General features: G+C 37.4%; 3 protein-coding genes across 4 annotated transcripts; all 3 read left to right on the forward strand.

Annotated features, from left to right (window-relative positions):
• The first annotated feature begins 931 nt into the window (after nt 1-931).
• Nucleotides 932-5,220, forward strand: hoxb10a (homeobox B10a). The gene is made up of 2 exons (XM_084429941.1): nt 932-1,745; nt 3,104-5,220. Exons 1-2 carry the CDS (start codon nt 1,172-1,174, stop codon nt 3,373-3,375), a joined length of 846 nt encoding a protein of 281 aa, XP_084286067.1. The 5' UTR covers nt 932-1,171; the 3' UTR covers nt 3,376-5,220.
• A 3,897-nt stretch (nt 5,221-9,117) lies between these two features.
• hoxb9a (homeobox B9a) lies at nt 9,118-13,255 on the forward strand. Its single transcript, XM_084430165.1, has 2 exons — nt 9,118-9,838; nt 12,364-13,255. Exons 1-2 carry the CDS (start codon nt 9,325-9,327, stop codon nt 12,597-12,599), a joined length of 750 nt encoding a protein of 249 aa, XP_084286291.1. The 5' UTR covers nt 9,118-9,324; the 3' UTR covers nt 12,600-13,255.
• An 8,065-nt stretch (nt 13,256-21,320) lies between these two features.
• On the forward strand, nt 21,321-24,200 carry hoxb8a (homeobox B8a). 2 transcript variants are annotated; one of them, XM_084430127.1, is made up of 2 exons: nt 21,321-22,228; nt 23,028-24,200. In XM_084430127.1, the coding sequence occupies exons 1-2, from the start codon at nt 21,805-21,807 to the stop codon at nt 23,342-23,344; spliced, it is 741 nt and encodes a 246-aa protein (XP_084286253.1). In that variant the 5' UTR covers nt 21,321-21,804; the 3' UTR covers nt 23,345-24,200. The 2 variants fall into 2 exon arrangements, with proteins under 2 accessions (XP_084286253.1, XP_084286254.1); XM_084430128.1 differs by having other exon boundaries at nt 23,031-24,200.
• Nucleotides 24,201-24,326: the final 126 nt, after the last annotated feature.

Consider the following 24,326-nt stretch of genomic DNA (forward strand, 5'->3'; position numbering starts at 1 on the left):
GACAAACTCGTCCTTAATATTTTAAAGCTCTAACTTTACAGAGCGTTTGCTATAATATTTTGGTCAGTCACAGTATCTTGTTTTTCTGAAACAAAACTTAGATTCAACTAAACCATTTTACTGAAAAATATTTGACCAAAAATAAACGCTACCAACAAAGGTTGTTATTTTACCTGTAGAATCCGTTTTGTTCGTCTTATTAAAAATATGAATTAATTTGTAAAATAAATATAGTAAAATATGCAATAAGCATAAAGCTGCAGTTATGTAAGAAACCAAATTAATTAATTATTGACATTATTATTATAGTAACATACATTTATTATTATTATTATTATCATCATCATTGTTATTATGCTATTATTATATGATTAAATATCGGCAGCTAATAATTTTGTATTACTGTGAATAATAATAATAACACTGTGTCTACTTTTGTTGCTCATTTTAGCCAGTCTATAGATTGTCTATAAAATATAGGCTTGGCTAGGCCAATAATTTTACTTTTGATGTCAGCAAATTAAATGAATATATTTGGTTAAATATTTATTAACAATATCAGATACCTCACGCAAACCCCAGTGCCCAACCCAGTATTTTTTTTAAACATATATGGTTAACTTATAATTTGCAAAGACAGTGCTAAAATTGACTATTTCGTTCGCTTTGACTATAATGTTTATCTTCAATACTATTGTCTTCACGGGCACTTTTGCCAAAATTTTCACATGGTGTAGTAGCCTATTGGTTTAAAAAAAAAGGTGAAATCGCAATGATTTGGGTTGGAAGCTTGATAAAGCACTTGAATTAAGTAGTTCTGCAAGGGGAGGAGCTTGCCCGTGAACCCCAATCAGTCCCCATTGAGCTCGCAGCAGAAGGAAACGTACAGCGCCATGGTTGAAAAGCCAATTGTAAGGGACACTGTTGCCTTGGCCCAAAATATGCTCCAGCAATGTCATGCTCCAAGAGATTCTCTGCGGTGATTGTCACACTGTCTGAAGGGAAATCTTTCGATAGCCCAGGTATAAAGGATCCTTTGCGTGAGGCGGACGGAGGCTCACGTCCCTAGCTGGACTGCCAAGTCCAAAATAGCGGGACCACCCCAGTGTGTTCGATCGCCTTCCAGACAGTAAAGCAGATTCAGAGTCAGACATCCCCGGTCCTGTAAGCCATGGCTCTGCCGCGTCACCAGTTTCTCCATGGAGCTGTGAACTGGGATGGAGAGCACTTGAGTCCCGTCCAGGTTCCTCATGTCAGCGCGTGCCCCTTCACCGCTTCAGGTCGAAAAGAGGACCCCTTCTATTTTACTCTGGACCCGACAGGGCAAGCCAGGCAGCCTCTCGACATCTCCTCCTTCAGCAGATTTGTGACAGATATGGGCTCTCTGAATGGTACGGACAACCATCGCCCAGAACCGTCTTTTTACTCCGGACACAAACTCTTATCACTTAATACCGACATGGATCCAGAGAGCCCGACGCAGTCTTCCCACTCAGACTCTCAACAGTTGCCCAGTCAGTCTTTCTCCGCGCCATCCTGGTCAGAAACTGACAATAAGCCTGATACTGCGCATTATTTAGCGATGGAAAGCACTAAATACCCAAGTCAGTGGACTGAAAGCAGAACCAGCAGGAGCATCATCACCACACTACGCATCAGTCAGAGAAATAGAGACGACATAGAGCCGAATAATCTCCAGACAGACTTTACCGAGCGCGATAAAACTAACAAAGAGAAGACTCAAGGTGGGTAAACAAGGTTAAAAGAGATAGCGGTGGAAAAAGCAATCCCGTCAAAGACCAAAACAAGGTTTTATTTTTTCCTTTCCGAAAGCAATTGAAGGGAGTAGCCATTGAGACACAAAGAGAACCAGGGCTCGAAAATGAATTTATTGCACCGAATTACCCTAGACAGACTAAATTGCACGTCGTTTCTCAGAACATCAAAACAGCGGAAGGATCCATTGTCAATTGGAAACTGTAGTGTGGGCCAGGTGTGGTATTGCTTTAAGACATTTTTATTATTGAAGTGAAAAGAAGAAACGAGGCACTTCTGGCTTCAGAACCGGCGGTTTAGTAGCCTAAAGAATTAGGGATTGGTGTAGCATAAGGATAATATCTCTAAAAATAAACTAACGTAGATGGAGAACAGGCATGTAGGCTACTAAATAATATTTTGTTATTATATTTTTAGACCAATACAGTCATTACTGCGTTTTAAGGGCTAAAAAACGTGGCAGAGGCCTAAATGTACACTAAGATGTATGTGTGTGTGTGTGTGTGTGTGTGTGTGTGTCCTTGCAAACCCTACACATGGGGACAAAAAAATATAAGGAAAACGGCTTATAAATCATTCTACGTGATGTTTTTTGAAAATGTAAAAATCCTGAAAGTTTTCTGTGATGTGTAGTTTTAGGGGTAGGGTTAGTGGGAGAATATACTGTTTGTACAGTAAAAATCCTTATGTCTATGGAAAGTCCCCATAAAACATTAAAAAACAACGTGTGTGTGTGTGTGTGTGTGTTTGGTTTAGATTTGACAGTTCTTTGCTATTTTCCCCATATATCTTGAATATGTTGTTATCATGCAGTTTATTTGTTTTGCCCAAAATGTGCAGTATTTTTTTTTATCATCACTTTTTTTTAATGAAAAACCTGGGGTTATCAAAACAGTTGAAGAAAGAACTTAGTTATTGAAAGTTACATTATAAATATGAAAACTTTAAAGGTGAAAGGTAGTTGCTTTTAAAGCTTTTGGAATTTGAAGGCCAATACTTTTAATTAATCAATTCATTTATTTTACTTTTTTTCTTAGGATTCGTCCATTTATTTATTTTTTCAAAATATAAACGATTTAAGCTACTTTATCTGAGATTCGTCTTGTGCATCTTTCTCTCTCTTTCTCCTCATGTGTTACTTTTCCCTTTCTCCCCCTCTCTCTAAGCAACACAGACACAGTGCGAAGTCTGTGCTGACATTATTTCCTGTCATAAAATGTCGGACACAGCCAGGTAATGGCCGCGAGCGTCAAGCTCAGTGGCTATTTGCTCAGTGTGAAGGGCGACCGAATAATAGCCTTGTCTCTCTTTCTCTTTTTATCTGAAGACGTGACTTTAGAAAACGCTGCAAATGGCTGGCTGTCGGCGAAAGCAGGGAGGAAGAAGCGATGTCCTTACAGCAAATACCAACTCTTAGAGCTGGAAAAAGAATTCCTCTTCAACATGTACCTGACTCGCGAGCGCCGCCTGGAGATTAGCCGGAGCATAAACCTCACCGACCGCCAGGTTAAGATCTGGTTTCAGAATCGCAGGATGAAAATGAAAAGAATGACTCGAGAACACCGGACAAGAGACCCTGGCACAAGTTTCACTGTCTAATATGTTATGTAAGACGGTTAAAAAGAGCGCACAAATCATTGCAGCTATCATTCGTTGCAAGTGGAATGATGCAACTGCTACTTCTGATGGATTAACGGGAGGAAGTGATCAGTCAAAACTTACTACGGTGTTTCACAACAATGCGTGTTCTATGAGGCAAATGTACGGGAGATAAATGTAATACCTCGCATGAAGAACAACAAAAGTGTAAAGAAATAAGGAAAGACGTCTTTGGTCATTCTGTGTAAGCTTGTCATATTTACACAGGCCTGGACACAGTTTATTGGTGTCGTTTACGTTCTGACCTAGTTTTTAACGACCTTATATTTTGTAATTTTCGATAGGCTATCTTTTATTTATTTGTTTATTGAGTGTTACACCGGTTGTTTTCTTCTTTAGACCGAAGCCTATAGGTAACTAAGAATAGTTGCAGACACACACGAGTAAACAAAACTTCTAAAAGGGATTCCGTTGTCAGAGGAGCTGTTACATCAAGCACAGGTAGCTACTGTTGTTTTGTTTTTAATGTTGTTTGTTGTCTAGTCGTTAGATTGGCTCGACTGAAAAGGCACAAATGATCTTCTTCTTCTGAAGCATGGTTGAATGTACCTAAACTGTGATACTTAAAATTGCTGTGTTTTGAAAAGCTGTGCATTTTAAATAAAAGATTGCCCTACGTGACAACGTTTATTCGGTATAAGACCGTGGCTAGTTTGAAAATGACCCAATTACTAATTATTACATCGGCAATGTTTTAATTTAGTGATGTGACAGGAAGTTGTGAAAAAAGTAGACATATAGTGATCAAATTCAAAGGTTGTCAAATAGAATACAAGCTTTGAATATTAAATTAGGCCTACTCATTTTTCCAATATTGTTTTATACAATTCAAGAAATTATTCATGACAACCTAGCTTGGAGAGACGAACAACCTTTCATTACGTTTTCTTTAGTCTTACAATTAAATGTGAAGGCATTTAGCAATTGTACAAAAATAAATAAAAAAAAGAACAATTTCATAACTGTAATTACGATTTTGAGCTGATTGTTATTATTTTATCAAGATACGTATAAAACGATTTTGACTATAGGCCTAATTGATCTAGGATGAATAGATTATAACAGACAAGAAGACATTTGAGTTTTATTAAGACAAAATGTTTTGAAATTGAATTTGATTGATAGTTGTTGTCCTAACACTGGCTCCAAAACTATTGTTTTTTATATATATTTTAATTGTATTAAGCTAGGGTAAAGTTTTAACAAGATAATATATAACGTAAGTGAATCACAGATGCAAATTATGTTGTCTCTGCATGGGATCAATTTCAAATGGAGGCATTTGAACTTTAAAAATGAAGCTGAAGTTATATTTACGCATCTGGATTCATTTTACGGTCTGCTTTCATCTGCACTGATTCGAATATTTCAGGTTTCCATTTGAATGGCCGAAAAAATATTCTGAACGCTTTCTGTGTAAAAAGATTTATCCGGACATTATGGAAAAGCATGTGAGCGATAGGTATGGATGCTGGAAACGTTTGGGATGTTAATTTGCACTGTGAATTATATGTATTATTAAATGTGTATTGTATTATGAGATGTGCTATATTTTTGTAGGTCTCAATTAATTGGATTTTTTTTTTTTTTTACACTTTTGTTCCATGCTGTCCGAGAGTTTAAAATGCGTAAGAAATAGGCTAATCCTGAAAATATGCTGATATTGCTTGACTTAATACAGTTCCTCCTCTTTTGTCTTAGCAAGTCTTTGCTTTGGTGAACCGCCATATTGAGATGGGACAATCCCCAACGTCATTGGCCAGGCAGGGGCCTCTTTTTACAATAGGGGGCAATAGACCTTTTTATTGCCGACAGTCTGGAGAGAACCGGATATGCTTGTGAACTTAAATTACTTTATTTTCAAGCAACGTCTTTAAACAATTCACACTATTGCAGTATCTCTTTTCTCCGCAGTGGGTCAGAATGTTCCAGTTGATTTCTTGAAATTTTAGCTCTAGTGCCCTCTAATACGGTTCCTCAGTTAAACGGTGCTTGTGAAAGGACATATAGCACTGAAATATGAGTGCTCATCTGGTTCAGTACTTTTGGACGCTAGACTGCTGGCAGCCTTTCAGGGTCTTGCCTTTGAACACGGAGAAGACCAAGCTGGTCTGTGATTTAGGTAGTTTCAAGTTGTTGGGCTGTACGTTTAATTTCACAGGAACCTGAAACTGCCTGAATTGCTCCAGTTAAACGCACAATTGTCCGTTCGACATGGACTGAGGATACAATGTCACCGTCACTGATTTAATAATACTTGCAAATGAGCGATTCTTACGGATCATGCTAATGCTAATATTGCTGCCAAAGACATCGTGTTTTGTTTCTTTCTTTGACAGATTCCAAACTAAATACCTGGCATTTACAGAATATTCATGTGTAACTATCACTGATATGTATTTTTTAACGATGAACACTTGGCTACAAGCAGTAGTTTTTTAATCATTTCACCCACAGCAGCATTTCTTCGAAAGTTTTTCCATTTTAACACTGGTCTGTTTTTACTCCGCGCGGCGAGTTGAGTCCTGTACAATTTTAAAACACATTTTAAGTTATAGAAATTCTCATACAATGCTCATTTATATGTTAGACTATTCTATAATATAATATTTAGAACATTTAATAATAATTAATTGTGGTCATCTGTGAAATTCTGAATATAATATACACGCTTACATATTTCATAGCTACATAATATTTTTTCCAAACACCTGATCTATATATATAAACACGATACTACCTCTAGAGAGCTGTGTAGAAATGTGGTTATATATTTACGTTTGTAGGTTTAGGTGAGTATTTTTTGTACTTGTTGACTGCTGTCTCTCTGGTTTGTGTATTTTCACATAAAGCTTTGGATGTTACACGTTAGGCCTACTGCCTGCCAGTTGAATTTTCAACAGATCGTTCAAAATACAAATAATTTTAAAATGTACATTTTAATATACAGAGAACAATCATTTTGCTAAAACAATACAATCTTGACACACACACACACACACACACATCATTCATATATATAAAATGTTTTTTTATTTTTAATCTCAACACTGAGATATTTAGAAATTAGTAGGCCTAATATAAGTTTATAAATAAAATACGTTTAGAACATACCATTTTTGTCGTTTTGGAGGTTGTTGTGTTAAGAAATACGCGATTAATTACTAGAATGTTTGCCATATAGGCTTTATCATATAATAACTTTGATTAACTCATTAGAGCAGTTTGGCAGAACTTGTACATAAATCCTCTTACATTTACAATTGGTAAGAATTTCAGTTTGTGTAGTAGCTAACGTTTGCAGAGTGCCTGCTTGTGGTGGCAAAAAAAATAGCGGACAATAATATTCTGACAATTAGTCAATAGGCTATCATTGCTGAAATCATTGATATACAAGCGAAAACTATAGAAATAGTTTTTATTATGTATTTTACGAATGCTTACAATTGGAGCCCCACACAAAAAGCTCTGCATCAGTTAAAGGTGAGACGTGCAGTTTGACCTTCCAGTTAAGGTCCACATTGAATAAAAGAAGAGACCTGCTGTTACAAACATGGTTAAGGCATGCATGGTTTTGCATGGTTCCTATACATTAATCTATTTTTTTGATGATGCGTTGAGTAGGCCTGCTTGAATAAATCTGAGGACAAAATATCTAACATAGCCAGATTGTGGACAAGATACTGAGTCATGCACAACAACTAAAAGACCTTAACCCTCCCTATAACGATATTCAAAAATTAGTCCTTACATGTTAGTCTTGTTAATAGTTACATATTTGCGTATTCGTGCTCTCAGTATTTTGCCTCTCAATGTTGCTACATATATATATATATATATATATATATATATATATATATATATATATATATAGATAGATAGATAGATAGATAGATAGATAGATAGATAGATAGATAGATTTATTGATTTATTGATTTATTTATAGGAGTATGTGGAATATAAATAGTTAAATAAAATCAATGAAAAAAAATATTTTCTGAAGACACAGCCTACTCGAAACACAAGTTTCAGCACTAAAATAAATACTTAGACATTATACATCTAATTTTGTTAGAATATCACTTCACAAACTTTAAATAGCTTGATAGTAGGTCTATATGGTATATGTTCCACAGTATTTAATTATTCCGGATTCAGTTTCAAAATTATGTAATGAAATACGATCTAAATCGATTTAGGATTAAAGTGTAGCATTCAATGTAAATTTTTGAGATTGTGTTTCCCTCTGTGTTATTCCAACAGAAGGCAGAGTTTCTTGAATTCATAACGTGTGGCAATGCGCCGCTGATGTTTTTTTTTTTCTCCCTTTTTCTCCCTTTTTTTTTTTTTTTTTACAGGGTGTTGTTAAATGCCTTTTGAAAAGGCTAGGTTGTGATTTAAGTATATATAGCCTTTCCTGATGTAATTACCACTTTAGTGGTTTTAGTCATTCTATAGCGCAACTTATTGCACAAATGTATCTCATTATGCAATTTGTTTACGCATGGTTACGCAAGTGGTTAGTAAAATTAGCACGAAGCCAAGTATAGCCTATCTAAAGTCCCAAAGAAATAAGATGGTAAGTTGCTTTAATTGTCTTGTGTTTTTTTTGTGTGTGTTTTTTTACTTAACTCTGTCTAATGGCTCTGTAATTCAGAAACAAAATATGCTACTGGTCCTTTTGCTGAAGCACAACAGCACCATATAGACTCGATCATTAATTTGTTTTAAAGGGAAAACTGTTTATTGGACACGACCAAGATGCATAGCAAGTGCTGAAATCACTGCATTATATTGATGGTCCCAAGACATTCACAACAGACAGTGAAATCCTCTCAAAAACGTTTAACCTTTTTTACAAGCGTAATTCAGAATTTCTTCCACAAAATGTTGCAGAGAGAGTAGAATGATCGTGTGTGTATTTAAATAAAGCATCACAGTGATCAAATAGGTACAAAAACCTGTTTATTTTGAGTGTGTGAAATGAGCGACTGGATGGAATACTGCAGCGGAGTTGTTCACGATCCTCGCCACAGGCAGTATATCAGGCCTATAAAAACCAAAGCTGCCTGATGTAGTATTTTATTATAGTATTAAACGACCAAAAAAGTTCAAGTAGTTTCTTCCATAAATACAAGGGGATTGTCGCACGGTGGTGTTTAATACCCTCGTTAAGAAAAAAAATGACTGTTAATTTCCCAATAAAGCTGTTCATTATCTCAACGTACTCCTATTACTCCAAGAAGGAAGAGGTTTGCTCCTTGGAGGTTTACAAGTTTAAACACGTGGGGGGTATAAAATATTTTAGGGGAAAAATGAGTTTTTGTGAATTCCTGTTAAAATCTCTTTAAATTGTCATGAAATAATTGTTGTAAAAGTAAATATGATAAAGCTTCCATTCAGCTCGTATGATGTAGATCACATTTTAATACCACATCAATTCATTGGGGGAAAAAATGTTATCTTACTTATTATTGTGGGCCATTGCACCCCGCATATGCATTTTTATACATAACGTCAAAACCGTTTCATAATTTAAGATGACATTTTCTAGACTGCTGTAGATATCTGGAGATATATGGACACACTCCCATTTTGCATATTGCATAAACAAGACAATTTATTTAGATGGGAAATATAGAGAGCTCGAGAGGAGGAGAGCTTCGTACAGCCTCTTGGCGGATTGATTTACACCCCATTGACGCTTTATCAGGCTCGCGAAAAAAGTCTGACCAATCAGTTCGCTCGGAGCGCACACCATAGCAGCCCGGCTCTACTTTGTTGGCGAGCGAGTAGAGAGGAGTACCGTAAAGAGGGGAGTAAAGCACATTTCTATTGTAGCCTACATGTTTTTTCTTTAATGAACAGTACGTTATATAATGTCCGAGAATGTCCATTTCTGGAACTCTAAGCAACTACTATGTCGATTCTATCATAAGTCATGAGGGAGAAGATCCGAACGCGTCCCGCTTCTCCAATGTACAGTACTCCAGCGCTAGACAACCGGGACCCGGCGAGCATCCCGAGTTCCCCTCTTGTAGCTTCCAGCCCAAACCTCCAGTGTTCAGTTCGTCATGGAGTCCATTCAGTTCCCACGCGTCCAATGGCTTACCCGCGGTCTACCATCCCTACATACCGACGCAGCCAGTGCCTTCAACGGATACTCGATACCTCCGCACATGGCTCGACTGTGCACCGAGAGCAGAGCCGCTACCCGGGCAAGGACAGGTCAAGATGGAGCCGCTCCTGGGACATCTCGGGGAACCACCAAAACTCGTTGGGCAGCATGAGTTTATCTTGGAGTCCTCTACAGCACGGGAGATGAATTCTGGTCACAGCGCCGGATTTGAAGACAATAAGGACATATGCGAAGGCAGCGAGGACAAAGAGGGACCGGATCAGAGTAAGTTATAAACCTAGGAAGTGAACACTCTGTAAAGCGTTTAATGCTGTCATAAAACTAGAACAAAGCAACGGAGAGCAACAGACACCTCACGCAGCCAAGTATGATCATGTGGGATTTTCAAGTTTTCGCTAGCATATAGGGACTCTTTTTAAATTCGAATCTGTGTTTTTCCCAGATTTGTATAGCATGGCTCTGGTTTAGCCATGCTATAGCATCGCTGACGACTGTTTTGATTTTTGCCCATTTAGAGTCATGCAGAGATTTCACACAACTATAAAATCACCTTTCATGTTTCTAAATCATATTATTTGCGCTTATTTCATTCTTAAGTAACTTGTATTCCTTCTCTTTCTGTCTCTGTTAGAGTCGCTTATTTACGCGTCAGTGCACTTCAGTGCACCAAGCAGTTTTAGGTCGGGCTGTAAATAGCTTTTTTGTGCAGTGACTCGCCAAAGTGTCTCTTGGTTATACTAAATAGTGCAAATGTTTGTTTTATGTGTAGTATCTCTTGGCTGGCAAGAATAGGCTATTTTAACGTTTATTCGTTTTTCATCTGAATCCTTAAATAATTAATTCTATCTAAATCTATTTATGCGAATATTGACTATTGACAGTTTATAATCTCTGAAGTCCAGGTATAGTTTAAAACATCACAAAATAAATTCGACATAATGCACGAATATTGGTTTTTAAATAAATATCTGGCTGCTGGGGGGTTGTATGTTTCCCCCAGACCTGTTTGCGTGTTCTTGAGCTCCCTCAAGAGTGGGGTTGAGCCGGTGCAGAGATTAATCCAAAGCATAATTCTCGCTCATGACCATGTAGACATGTTTATTGCTGAAGTATTCCAGCAAGTTTAGAAATGCAGCTAAAATCTTAAAGATTTGTTAAACGATCGTTTTCTGTCGGGATTAATTAGAAAAAGCTATTGATTTTAATCCATGAAATAGGCTGTGAACTAATGGAATTGTGCGCAATAGAAATCCCCAATGTACCCCGGGCGGCATTCCAGAATAAACTGTAGGCAAAGAAAATGATGTTGGGAGTCACAATTCTCGTTTGTGCTCATGGCTGCCTATGAGAAAGAAAAAGTTATAGCCCTCAAGTTTATTAAGTTATCAGAGGATCCAACATCCCCATCAATCGTACTGAGCTCTTTGGGAAATGTTGCGTTAAATTCGTAATACGACTCAATCCAAACATGGGCAAATTCATTAAAAAGGGCCCTAAGGCCCGAGGTCGATTGTCTTTGAAAACGTTTTTGATCAAATTGCCTATGAGGCATTAAATTCATCTCTAAACTTTGTGTAACTGGTGCATTTTGGTTCATTTTTCTTAGTGGAAACACACGTCACTTCACATCATATAGTCTGACCCTCTTAGTGTTTCATTGTTAGGGATCATGTCTCGGACCTGTCTCGTAAGTCGCAAGTCACAGATCTGTCCGCAAGGCCTGTAGTTGACATGACACACACATTAATCGTTTTATAAGCGTGTATGTCATTCCATCATTATAAAAATACAATTGCGTCATAAGATTTAGGATATCCTAGAAAGTTGATGTAGCCTGCATGTGACGTGAATGTCTTGAGGCAGAAGCGATGGAGTTACCGCGCACAAGATGGGAAACATCCACAAGTGCTTAAAGGGGATGCTTGGCTTTTTCTAACATGCAAAAACGGTTTGAGGCCCTGAAAATTGAGTTATGTGCCAAAGTTGAAGGTTTTTCATGCAACGGTATTAGTGTGAAGCACAAGCATTTAGAAGATGTGCTTCTGAAAATATTCCCTTGACGTCACTGAACCCACAGGTACTGAAGACATGCACAAGGTGACACATTCATTTTTGTCATTATAGCGAATCTCGAGTCACTGTATCATTCAGCTTCTAAGTGTGCATGTTGACAAAAGCCAGCACAACGGAATTTTTTTAGCCTCCCTTCTGCATTCCCGAGCAAACCACTGAGGGAAAAGACGCCTCGCTAGAGATGCTCTTCCTCCATAATTCATCCCACATTTCTCCCTAAAAAGGAGATAATCTAATGTCACATGTGGCCACATTTTACTGTGCATTCCAGTATGCTTAAACTCCAGTAGAGTTGAAAATTCAATCTTTTTCCTCTGAGTCTTTTTTTTTTTTTTTTTTTTTAAGAAATCTTTGCTTATCAAATTAACTCATGGTCACGCTTTGACATTCTCCATTGCAGGGAGATGCATGATATATACTTTCACAGGTGAACTTAGATGGCAAAGTTGTTGCTTATGGTGGTGGCTAGATTAATTTAATGAAAATCTCAAGTTAATAATTTGAAACTGCATTGCTTTCCTCATTATTTTCATAAATCAAAGTGTTGGTTTTCATGCATTTATCGGGGATGGCGCCCAGAGCACTTTATTGTAGTAATATTGATCGTCTACGTGAAAGCTGGAAGTTTGAGTGCATTGTGAAATGTTTCATGTTTCAAATTGGAATCTGTACTAACATTATGATCTATGCTTCTTGTTTTTGACTGTCATTTGCAGACGACCCATCTGCCAACTGGTTACACGCCCGATCATCCCGGAAGAAGCGATGTCCATACACGAAATATCAGACCTTGGAGCTAGAGAAGGAATTTCTGTTCAATATGTACCTCACGCGAGACCGGAGGCACGAGGTAGCTCGCCTGCTGAACTTGACTGAGCGACAAGTAAAAATATGGTTCCAAAACAGAAGGATGAAAATGAAGAAAATGAATAAGGACCAGCCCAAAGAATGATAACGCAGACTGGTGCCAGGCGTTCAAGCCTTCTACAAAGAGTCTTTTAAATCTGGAAGATGATGCAAGAGTGTTTTACTGCATCAAAATGAAAACGCACTGCACACACACCATTTTCCGTATGACTGGACAGTGTAAAGCATATAGTATAAGGAAGAGGTGAAACGATGCAGAGGAGGGGGAAAACGTCGTGCCATCTTTCCCTGCTTTTATTGCATTTTATGACTCGTGTGAAAGAAACGAACACTTCGTCAGGAAATAAACAGGTGATAAGGAACTGGTTTCAACAGGACAAGAACAGCTGAAAAATTGTGCTTTTGTAAAGTTGTTCTCTATAATTCTGCATTTTTCATCATTCCTTTTGCCATGGACGTGTGCTGATAATGTATTTTAAAAACATAAGCCTCATTCAAAATACAAGGGAAGTTCTGCTTATCAGTAAAGCATGTTCACTTGTTTGTTAATCGACGTGAGCTCTCTTTTACATTATTATTATTGTTATAATTATTATTATTATTATTATAAGAGGAGAATAAAACAGCCGTTTGCTCGTTTAGTCTTTATCGTGAAGCAGTTATTAAAGCGTGCATATGCTAACGGGGTTTTAAAAACCTTTGAAGTTTACTTAATACTTTCCTCTTGACATTTACGTGTGTGCAAAGATCAATGGCAGATGCACATAATAGGCTACAATCTGTTGGTTGATTAGAATTTAAGGATAATAATAATTTCCAAATTTGCTCTCAGATCTTTAGCTTCGTTAAAGCTTCGTTGTATCGTTTGGGGTTCAAATGAAGAATCAAACTGAATTAAACACATTTGAGTTGTTGAATTGAGTTGTTATACCTTATCATTTTCAAATATCCCGAAATAATCCTTTTGAGAATTAGAGTGCAGGTTCCGACTGTAGCCGATGTATTTGTAGCGTGCCAGTAACAATAGAATTAATTCGTGCTTAAATGTGTAACAACCTTTAATACAGATTCGGTCGCAGTTGTTTACATAAATTTGCGCATGCCTCGTATTGTGTAGTTTTCTTATGTAGCCTACGTGTTATTGGAAACGCTAGTATTAATTCGAAGTTGTTTTATGTGCAGTCTAAGGATTGTAACTTTAATTTATTGTAAATAGGTTAATAGTTTTTTTTTTTTTTTTCAATGGAATGTTTTATATGTTGTAAAAATTCATACTTGAATGAGCTGATACACGTAACCTTTTAATTTTTCTATTTTGTTTACACGTTCCTTGTATGTCCAGAATCATGCCCGTTGTACATTGTCAGTGATGTTTTTTTTTTCTTCTGTATTTGGTCGCTCCTTCCTATTGCTTTATTGCTTTAGAGAAATGTTTTATGTTTTTGTGTGATTTGACTTTACTGAAATCGAGCGAATCTATCTTCAAATGTCAAAAACTCCTTAAATTGTTAGTGGCCATTAACTCAACTGTTTCCCATTTTCTTTGACGCACGTCTAGTCAGGAACACACACAGGCTTTTTGTGCTATTTTCTAACGCTTGTTTTCTGGCTTCTGAGCATTTATTAAAATACAAATAGAGACATCGCTAGATTTTGAAGAACATGCAAATACCTTATTTTACCCGCAACACAACGTCTAAATTGTGTTTTGTTCAGGACTGCTCTGTCTCTTTTTGTGTTCTTGTTTTGTTGTTAATCTGTGCTATTGCACTGTTGATGCTGGACTCATTAAAAGTTTACATATAGACCACACACAGATATTGTCATTTCTATGGACACAACAAATAGGCACGTTGGTGAAAGATACCCAAATACAATATGATTTATAATTGAATGGGTTTTTTTTTTTTTCTAAATGAGTGCACATTCTGTCTTCTGTATCATTGCAAAAAGAACTCTCTCGAAGCCTAAAAATCCTTCATTTAATTAAAACAAATGAACGTGGCTACGCATATGTGTTATCGATACTCCCCAGACACATGGACATATATAGGCCTACTACTGTGCATACATTTTGGTTAAATTAAAGTATTCTCTGCTTTTTTATAAAAGCATGTGACAAATTGTACCCTGTTTGGTATTCTTTCCAATGCTTTTGATTGTAAACCACCCCAAACTCTATCTCGTCCTTTTGTGCTAGGCTAGTAAGCGACATGCTGTAATGCTCCGTTTTAATGTTTACTGCATTTTATAATGCGAGTCATATGTTGTAAATATGCTATCTGAGCTCGAGCATTCATCTTGAGTCAAAATGAAGAAACGTGCAGCTCATATGTGGAAAGAAGAATGACTGAGAAGAACCATGACTCATCTTTGCTTTGGCTCTCTTCTTAACGTATTATTTGATTCCCTTGTGATATTAGTGGTGTTATATTTGGCTATACCGAATCCTCCAGATGCAAGCTATGCATCAAGAACCAAGAAGGATATTTTGCGACGTATAATAAATTATGTAAACTAAAAGGGATAAGGCAGGCTAGGTCTAGCCTATATTTTTCAGCATGTGGGTTGAAGTTCTAGATTCTCAACAATGTAACACCCGAGGCCCACTGTTAGCAACAAAAGAGAAACACTGTAAATGCAGTGGTCTTATTTGACGGTATTTTGGAGCATTTGTTGTGAAATAAAAAATAAACTGATTTTAGGATAGGACGCAATTGCAAATTGGGAAAAAAAGGGAGACGGCATTCAACAGATTGTAATCATTAAATCTTTTTTGAAGACATTGCCAGTTGTCCTGGCTCACAGATGTTTTCACGAATGCCTATTCGTCACATATTAATTCAGCATGAGTCTGTCCTGATGATTACGGGGGTGAGGAGTTATTTTGAGTCCTGCCACACCATTAGCGCCCTTTATTTTGGTGTTTTGAAAGGAAACAAACTGCAGCGAGGATGTGCGCTCGATGTTCGGAGGAAATGGGAAGTCGACTGTCATAAAAAAAGAGAAAGAAATTCAATGTGGTGTGCCGCAATAAAATAATATGACTGTAATAAAACTTTATAGGGTATAAATTTCTGAAGGTTAAGAACTAAATGGCTGTAAAGCAAACACTACGCGAGAAAAAAAGAAAGAAAATGTGAGAAATAAGCTTCTAATAACTGTAAGGCAAAATAATTTGCGTAAACACTGTGTTCCCGTTGGGGGAGTCTGTTTTTTTCTGTTTTTTTTTTCTCGCATTTGTCGTTTATTGTGAACAGCGTTTGTTCTTCAGCCGTCCAGATTCCTTACAGAGTAGGGGGTCGGGATGGGTGAGATCTGGACTTCCACATGAGAGCCCTGAGTCCAATTCAATCGACGCCCACCCTTTGTTCCATTTCCGAACTCACTGAAGTCCTTATAGCGGGCCATAAACTGCCACAAAAAGGATTTCTGGCGAGACGTCTGGGATGACCAACGTTAATTTGTTTACAACCTTTGGGACCGGGCTCGACTTCGCCATTTTGTGGGCACACATCCGATTGTGTTTTGGTAACAAAGGCCGGTTGCTATAGAACAAATATTTAAATTTCTCTAATACAGAACCGTCCTTTACATTACATTCTCTAGCTATGTATATAAAGGTTATTGTGTTTATTGCCGGCCTAGTTGCTGAATTATAAACATAAATAAAATGTGAAGAATTATGGAAATGGTAATGATGTGTAGTTTTGTTAGGGTGCGTTGTCAATGATGTAAATAACCATGCAATAAAGCTTTCGAAAAATCTAAATATTTTTTCTTTCTTTTAACAACATTAATATCTACAATGGATCTCTGTGGTCGGAAGCTTAAAGACAGTCATTATTGACAACTAAAAAAGGGAAGTAAACGTGATGATGATGATTACTAGTCGTAAGCTAGTTGAAGTATTTTAGTGATGCTGGTACAGTGCAAAGTGCGCAGCCCAAATAAGAAAAGTAAGGATTTATGCATGGAAATGTTTCATCGTGGCCTGAATATTAAATTATATTTATATCTAACAATGTCAATGTGTATGTAATTAAAACTAAAAAGCAGCAGCATCAACATATTATTATAACAATTATGATATTATTATTATTAGTAGTAGTAGTAGAAGTAGTAGTAACGTAATGATAATAGTAGCAGCAATATAGTATGCTTGGTGGTGGAACTATTAATACTGGTGCATAAAAATGAATAAGATGAATGCAACCCAAATAAAAGATAAAGTCTCAAATATCATACACAGACGGAATGCTACATTTGAGCCTCATTCTAAATCCTAAATCTAATAGTTAAAGATATTAGTGAAATATTGGTAGGAAAGAAGCGAGACTTTTCTTCCATTCTTTTTTTTTTTATGGTTTAACATTAGTATTAGTGTTTCAACCCAATGTAGATTACTTTTCTGGATATGTTGAAAAACCACACAAGACTAGATCCTAGGGGTCGGTTTTAAATGGATTCCTTGTTATAGAGAATTAAAATAAGTACTTTACATCATTGAATTTGCACTTACTGAGCTGTTAATTCGCTCATTCTGTTTTTATGTCCGTTGTTTATAGAACCATTAGCTTTTGAACTTCCGTTTCATTTCAGCTGAGTTTGCTCATGGAGTAACACACAATTGCCACTTGATGGCAATGTTGTTCCATCAAAAAGAGACTGGCTGGCCACCCTCCACCCCCAAACCGGAAACACTGGGGCAAAAACATTTGCAGACATGTGCGGTATTATGGCGCTTTTCCACTGCATGGTACGGCACGGTTCGGCTCGGTACGGTTCGACTCGGTGCGGAACGGTTCGGCTCGCTTCGCTTTTCCACTGCGTGGTACGACTCGACTCGGTACGGCACGGTTCGGTTCGCTTTAGCTCGGTTGCTTTTCCATTGCAGTTAGTACCGCTTCAAAATGGGTGGGACTGATCGTTATAGTTGCCGCCTCTACTGCCATGACATCATCGTAAACGCGCCACATTTCAAACGCACAACACAGGGGATGGCGCTCTTGATTCTCGGCATGTGGATGTTTTTAAATTAAACGTTCTTATAATGGTTTACTATATGGAAGGAAAATTCTTAACGTGTAATTAAACGTTGCGTTCATATTCTGGGCTCATCTGATTTTTTGTACATAGCATAGCCTACTTTATGATTTTAGTATCATAATGATTAATAAATGCACGCACAATTATCCGTGAACTTGATTTGAACAAATGCCTTTCAACTTGTGTGTGCAAAATTCAGAATTAAATGAATGTGCAGCAATCTTTACAAATAGAGAGTCTAGGCCTAATGTACTGTTTTAAACTACTGCCATTAAAAAAGCGCATTTAGTTAATGTTATGTTATTTTTTTTCCATCTGCCTATGTTGATTATGAAAAGTGAACAGCACGAGTAGAGAGACATGGAGCGAGTCAGACATAATTTTGACCACTTCATTAAGTTTTGTTTTGTAGAAAGCATTTTTTTAAAGTGAATTTCGTTTTGTATAAATTGTATCTTAATTTTAATATTTTTTTCATCAAACAATTGCCTGGATTGAATAAGATGCAAAATAGACAATTTAATCATTGAGGCGCCCGAGCGGTCACTTGCATTGTACGTTAACTGGAGCGCATCTCATCCTCAAATACACAAAGCTTGAAATGTCTTTAAACGAAATAATTCAAAACAAAAAGAAATAGGCTACTCTCTTATGTAATCCATTATGTGCATTTCTCTCTATAGGCGCGTTTACTACGAATATGGCGATCGTCAACTTCATCTTTGCCATGCACAGACACTGACAGAAAACACTATTTTATAAATAAAAATCAGTGCACGCGTTTTAATAAAATTAAAACTTTAATTGTGATCATTAAAATAATTGAATATTAAATATTTTGTGGCCAAGGTTTGCTCATTTATTAATAGTAGGCTATATATATATAGGCTATATATAGGCCTAATTTTATTAAATTGAACAAGCGCAAAATTCAGCATTCACTCAAATATTCAAAAAGACTTAATAATAATAATGTTATTTCAACATAATATCTCGTTATTTCGACATAATGTGCGTGCAACAAGCAAGATGTGCGTTTGTAAATCCGGGGACGCGTGCAGTGATTTTTATTTATAAAATAGTGTTTTCTGTCTGTGCATGGCAAAGATGAAGTTGACGATCGCCATATTCGTAGTAAACGCGCCTATAGAGAGAAATAACATTATTATTATTAAGTCTTTTTGAATATTTGATTGAATGCTGAATTTTGCGCTTGTTCAATTTAATAAAATTAAAACTTTAATTGTGATCATTAAAATAATTGAATATTAAATATTTTGTGGCCAAGTTTTGCTCATTTATTAATAATATATATACACACAAATATGTGTGTGTGTGCCCTCAGCACATGCGTTAAAAATTATCCGGCGCCGCCCCTGACTGCAAGAAACAGTTTACAAGAAACGTTTTAACTGCAAGACACTATACAGCGTTGGCTGTTGTCTACTGGCTATTTAAATCTAGCGGGTTTGTCTCGTGCATGGTCTCGTGTCGCAAATACAATGACACTGGTAGTGACGATTCTGTCTGACCAATCAGTGATCTTCAGTGTTTTCACGTCACATTTTAGTACCGGTACGGTACGCTTGGAACCTCAACAGAGGTGGTACCATTTAAAGCGAGCCGAAGCGAGCCGTACCGTACCGTACCATGCAGTGGAAATGCGCCATAAGCGTGCCGTACCGAACCGAGCCGTACCGTACCATGCAGTGGAAAAGCGCCAAAGCGTGCCGTACCAAACCGAGCCGTACCGTACCATGCAGTGGAAAAGCGCCATTACACTTGACTAAAGTAAGGTTCACACAATTTCCCTCTGTTACAGCGGAGCTTTTGAAAAGAAAAGAAGAACATTAACTTCAGAGGATTCTTTAATTTATGTGATAAAGCTCTTTTAATGTTTCCCCCTTCTCTTTGTGTACTAACAAATGTAGCCTATCTTTACATTTTAGGATACACAAACTTAATTACAATGATCAAGATTAGGCTACTTTTTATTATTATTATTATTATTCTGTAAAACCCAAACAAAATAGTTATTAAAAGTTTTCAGCTGCAGCTTATTGAGAATTATTGGAGCAATGTTGAAATTAATTAAATCACTTTATTATCTGCTCCATATATGACCCCCAAAATTGAGAGATGTGATGTTTCGGTAATTGTTTTAAATAATAATATATATGATTTAAATAAGATATCACCACACAAAACTTGGGTTAGAAAATGGTTTATTGACAGTAAAAACACTATTGCATTGAAACAAGAAAATATACAACAACATACGATAGTGTGATGTTCAATAAATTACACCATTAATTTCATATTTACTGTTCACAACAGAATGTCTCTCATGATTTGATGCATTATATATTGTGACTTTTACATCAGAACTTAGCATGCGAAATTGTATGGAGGTTTTAGTAAAGCCGACTCGAGTTTTGCTAGTCAAACGGGGAGGTTCACGCTTGGTGAACTCTTTGTCTTTTTTCTTTTTTAAAGAGAAGAAACGTGTAATAAGTGTAAAAACAACATGTGCTTAAGATTAATCCGTAATACAGACACATTAACGTTGTATGTAACCCATGTGTTGAAATTTAGCCTAAATAATCCTCTAGAAATAGAATTCATTACATTTAACAAAACTGCTTATAAATCCTCGTCTGTAATTTATTGTAGACGCAAATTAAGTTGTAAAATGAAAAGAAGAAGCAGCATTAGTTGGTGTCATATAGATATGAAAAATAGATACTTTTTTTGAGCGTTATATGTGACCATGATTATTCAGTATATAAGAATACTTTTTAAATATTTGCTCTTTTTTTTTAGAAAATGAATAAATATACAATTCTATAAATAATAATTCTATAATTCGAATTCTATAATTCCCCCCGAAATCATAACAAATCCAGAAACATTTAAAACTGTTACAAACACGAAGAATATATTGTTTGTTTGTTTATTTATGTGAAGCTATTTGCTTTTGTTAGAAAAGTATATGCACGCTACTTTTCACTTTCTAGATAATGTAAATCAGATTTACTTGTTCTAAACATAATGGCAAACAAAAAACAGAACGAAAATTACAATTAAGGGACTTTGCTATTTCTGTATGGATAAAATTCGGAGTGAAGCATTTACAGCACTGGTCGCGGAGCCTCATAAAAACCTAACAGCTTTTTGATGCACTACGTCAACAACAAACAGTAGGGGCGTTTATTGCATTTCATAGTTTGTTAAACCATTTACACCACCATTACACCTGACGTGCAGTTAAATTTCGACATCCTTATATCTCTGTAAATATATTTATGGAAATGAAATGATCAAAATGTTAAATATGACCATCTCGCTTATTTTCGATGCGCGCGCCTCAGTCGCTGCAGAGGATGCTTTTGCAAAATTACGCGTGCTTATAAGGTTTTTAGGATATGTTTAAACTGATACTAATTAAATGGTGTACCTTTTAAAATTGGCCGTCTCGACCCTGACATTTAAAAAAAGAGACTCGACCTCGTTAGAGAGTTGGAAATTAACGACTAAATATGCATCACTTTAGGTTGTCTGTGATGAACATGCAAAAAAAAATCAATCTTTCAAAGGGGTTTGGAGTGGAGAAGTTGAGTGGGGGAGGGGCAGAGGGTATGCACTTGATCTGATGCAAAGAGGCAGATTTCTCATTAACTTGCCCGCTTGAACATATTAATGTGCATATTCTCCCCTCCTCTCTTCTCCCTTGGCCCCCCTTCTCTCTCCTGCTACCTCGCGCGCTAACCCTCTCAGCTCTCTCTCACTCGCTTTCTCTTTTTCTCTCTTTTTCATTCTCCCGCTCCCTTCATATCAGAATCGCACAGAGCGGTGTCCGTGTGGGGATGCGATAAGCCAATGGAACGAGGATCCGATAGAAGATGCAAATGATCCTGAAAACACACCGCAAAATATGAAACTACTCGTTTGCAGCCGAGTAAATCATAGAAAACTGGTTGGGAACTGGCACCGGAATTCACCAGGATTGTGATGCTGGAACTCTACAGCGGGGACATGCTTATGGAAGCTTTAGATAAGTTGTTTTAACAAAGGTATACGAACGCAAATCGTTCAGATATTGGAACTCAACGCTTTGCTGCTGCATTTTTTGTTACCTCAGTAACTGTGAAACTGACAACTCTCTGAAGCTACAGCGCTGATATAAAGACATTCAAACGCAAACTCTTGTACAAAATCAGCACCAACAACAACATCAAAACATGAGCTCATATTTCGTCAACTCTCTCTTCACTAAATACAAAAGTGGAGACACTCTACGGCCGAACTATTACGAGTGCGGATTTGCTCAAGACCTTGGGACGAGACCCACCGTCGTGTACGGTCCAGGCACCGGGGCCACTTTCCAGCATGCCCCTCAGATTCAGGAGTTTTACCACCACGGCGCGTCCACGCTCTCTGCAGCGCCTTACCAGCAGAGTCCCTGTGCGGTAACTTGTCACGGCGAGCCGGGAAACTTCTACAGTTACGATGCTCTCCAGAGGCAAACACTTTTCAGTGCTCAAGACGCCGACTTGGTTCAGTATAGCGACTGCAAACTCTCCACGGGGGGCATCGGCGACGAGACGGAAAACGCAGAACAGAGTCCGTCGCCCACACAGCTGTTCCCGTGGATGCGACCTCAAGGTGAGCCTCTGCCGGTCAGCTCGCGTTGTGTGTGTGTCTGTGGAAGTGACATAAAACCTGAGTTTGCCTCACGAACAAAAAAGCAAGAAAAAAAGCAGTGCAGTTTAGGTTTAGAATTGCATTTCCTGTGTGCACGAGAAGAGGGGGGACAATAGCTGGTTTTATTGTTTTATGGTGTTCAAAACTTGTGAATCACTTTACAGTTTAATGACCCCGTCATAGAAAGGCAGGAGTGTGGGAGAGAGGAAGAAGAGGGCGAGAGAAAAGCCCCTTCTCATCTTGCTGTTTCCATGTGTGAGACTTTGCCCCACAGCTGATCTCTCACTTCTCACCCAGGTCAAAGTTTTACTGCAGCCTTTAACGACTTACAGTGAGCCTCGAGTTTATTTCACTACACAGTGGTCGTTTCACAATGATTATGTCATTTATGGCTGTTCCTAATCCTTTGAACATGTGGAATAGTATAGACTTCTTTTGACGACTCTATACTGCGGGGTTAGTGTTGCCCATTATTGTGTCAATTTGTGTGTAAGTGTTGTGGTAGGATACTTATATTTTTAATGGTGGAGCTTTTTACATTAATTACTGTGCTAGACTGTGGGGAATCTCCATGGTACACTAAAAACCTACTCAAACTAATAATGTAACGCGATTATGTACTGGAGTAGATGTTCATTTTTGCGTGAAAGCTGCCTTTGTGGATTGTTGCTTCACATATATGTTTGAACTTGATTCTAAAATTACGATTTGGTGGGTGTTTTGAGCTCTGATTAACATCTAAAAACTTCTTTATTGCCAGTAGCTGCCGGACGGAGGCGAGGCCGCCAGACCTACAGCCGCTATCAGACGCTCGAACTCGAGAAAGAGTTTCTCTTCAATCCCTACCTAACGCGCAAGAGACGAATTGAGGTATCACACGCTTTGGGACTGACAGAACGACAAGTCAAAATCTGGTTTCAAAACCGTCGCATGAAATGGAAAAAGGAAAACAACAAGGACAAGTTTCCAAGCAGCAAGTCTGAACAAGAGCAGATCGAAAAAGAGAAACGGGAGAAAGAACAGGCATCCGGGACACAGTCGGCCGGCGAAGACTGCGACAAGGAAAAACAAATGTAGAGCGGATGCGAGTGTGTGTTTGTGTGTGTGTGTGTGTGAGAGAGAGAGAGAGCGAGAGAGAGAGAGAGAGAGAGTGTGTGTGTGTGTGTGTGTGTGTGTGCGTGTGCCAGTCAATCGAAACGGCAAATAATAAATAAGGAAAATAAAACACAGACAATGATGAAGAGAATAACGGTGTTTGCATGGGAGGTTTGTCTCACAGAGACATTTTAATCAAGCCGAGTTGTTACATCTTTCACTCGAGGAAGGAACAGAAAAAACGACTGGGATCAGACAAATTACTATACACTTAATACGGTGACCACAGAACTTCAGGAAGACGAAGGACATGAAGCATTTCTACTTTTTACCTGTTGTTCAGAGTATGATAGTGTTAAAGCTAGTCTCCTTTCTTTGTGAAATAATTATCGTGAAACTTATGTTTCTATTGTTAGGATATTGTCATTAACAATTACCTTGGCAGCTGTATAGTTTTAAGTTAAATGGTGCACTTTTAACTGTTCTCACTTATATGTTATGATGATGATGATGTAGAATTAATGACTTCCAACAACATGAAACTGCCTATTTATGCCGTAGAATCTCTTTTTACACTTCTTTGGTTCTTCTTAAATCGATGGTATTTTTTGTTGTCTTCCTTTCTTGGGGTAGCCTAAGCATGCGCACAGTGGATTATAAAAATGAATAAACATAATAAAAAAGAAATTTTAAAATGATGTCATGTGACCCATTGTTTACAATCATTGTTTGCTGGTGAAGTAGTTTATGAGATGACTATATGTTTTGTTGTCATTCTTAACTGTATTTTAATGTCTAAAACTGGAGGCACCGGAAGAAAGTGGACACAATAAAGTTTACAAGCGAGAATCCGTGACACCATGTGTCCTCAACATCATTTCACGTTACCGTGCGGTTCCACGGTCCGCTTCAGTCAAAAAACCCTCTAGGAATAAGAATATTATCATAAGCACAAACATGGATT

This window comes from Rutilus rutilus (genome assembly GCF_951802725.1).
Source record: "Rutilus rutilus genome assembly, chromosome: 1".
In the NCBI taxonomy this organism is placed as follows: Eukaryota; Metazoa; Chordata; class Actinopteri; order Cypriniformes; family Leuciscidae; genus Rutilus; species Rutilus rutilus.

Coding starts and splice junctions, on each gene's coding strand:
- hoxb9a (XM_084430165.1), top strand. CDS start 9,325: ATGTCCATTTCTGGAACTCTAAGCAACTACTATGTCGATTCTATCATA. Junction 9,839..12,363: donor CAAAGAGGGACCGGATCAGA/GTAAGTTATAAA, acceptor TGTCATTTGCAG/ACGACCCATCTGCCAACTGG.
- hoxb10a (XM_084429941.1), top strand. CDS start 1,172: ATGGCTCTGCCGCGTCACCAGTTTCTCCATGGAGCTGTGAACTGGGAT. Junction 1,746..3,103: donor TAACAAAGAGAAGACTCAAG/GTGGGTAAACAA, acceptor TTTTATCTGAAG/ACGTGACTTTAGAAAACGCT.
- hoxb8a (XM_084430127.1), top strand. CDS start 21,805: ATGAGCTCATATTTCGTCAACTCTCTCTTCACTAAATACAAAAGTGGA. Junction 22,229..23,027: donor CCCGTGGATGCGACCTCAAG/GTGAGCCTCTGC, acceptor CTTTATTGCCAG/TAGCTGCCGGACGGAGGCGA.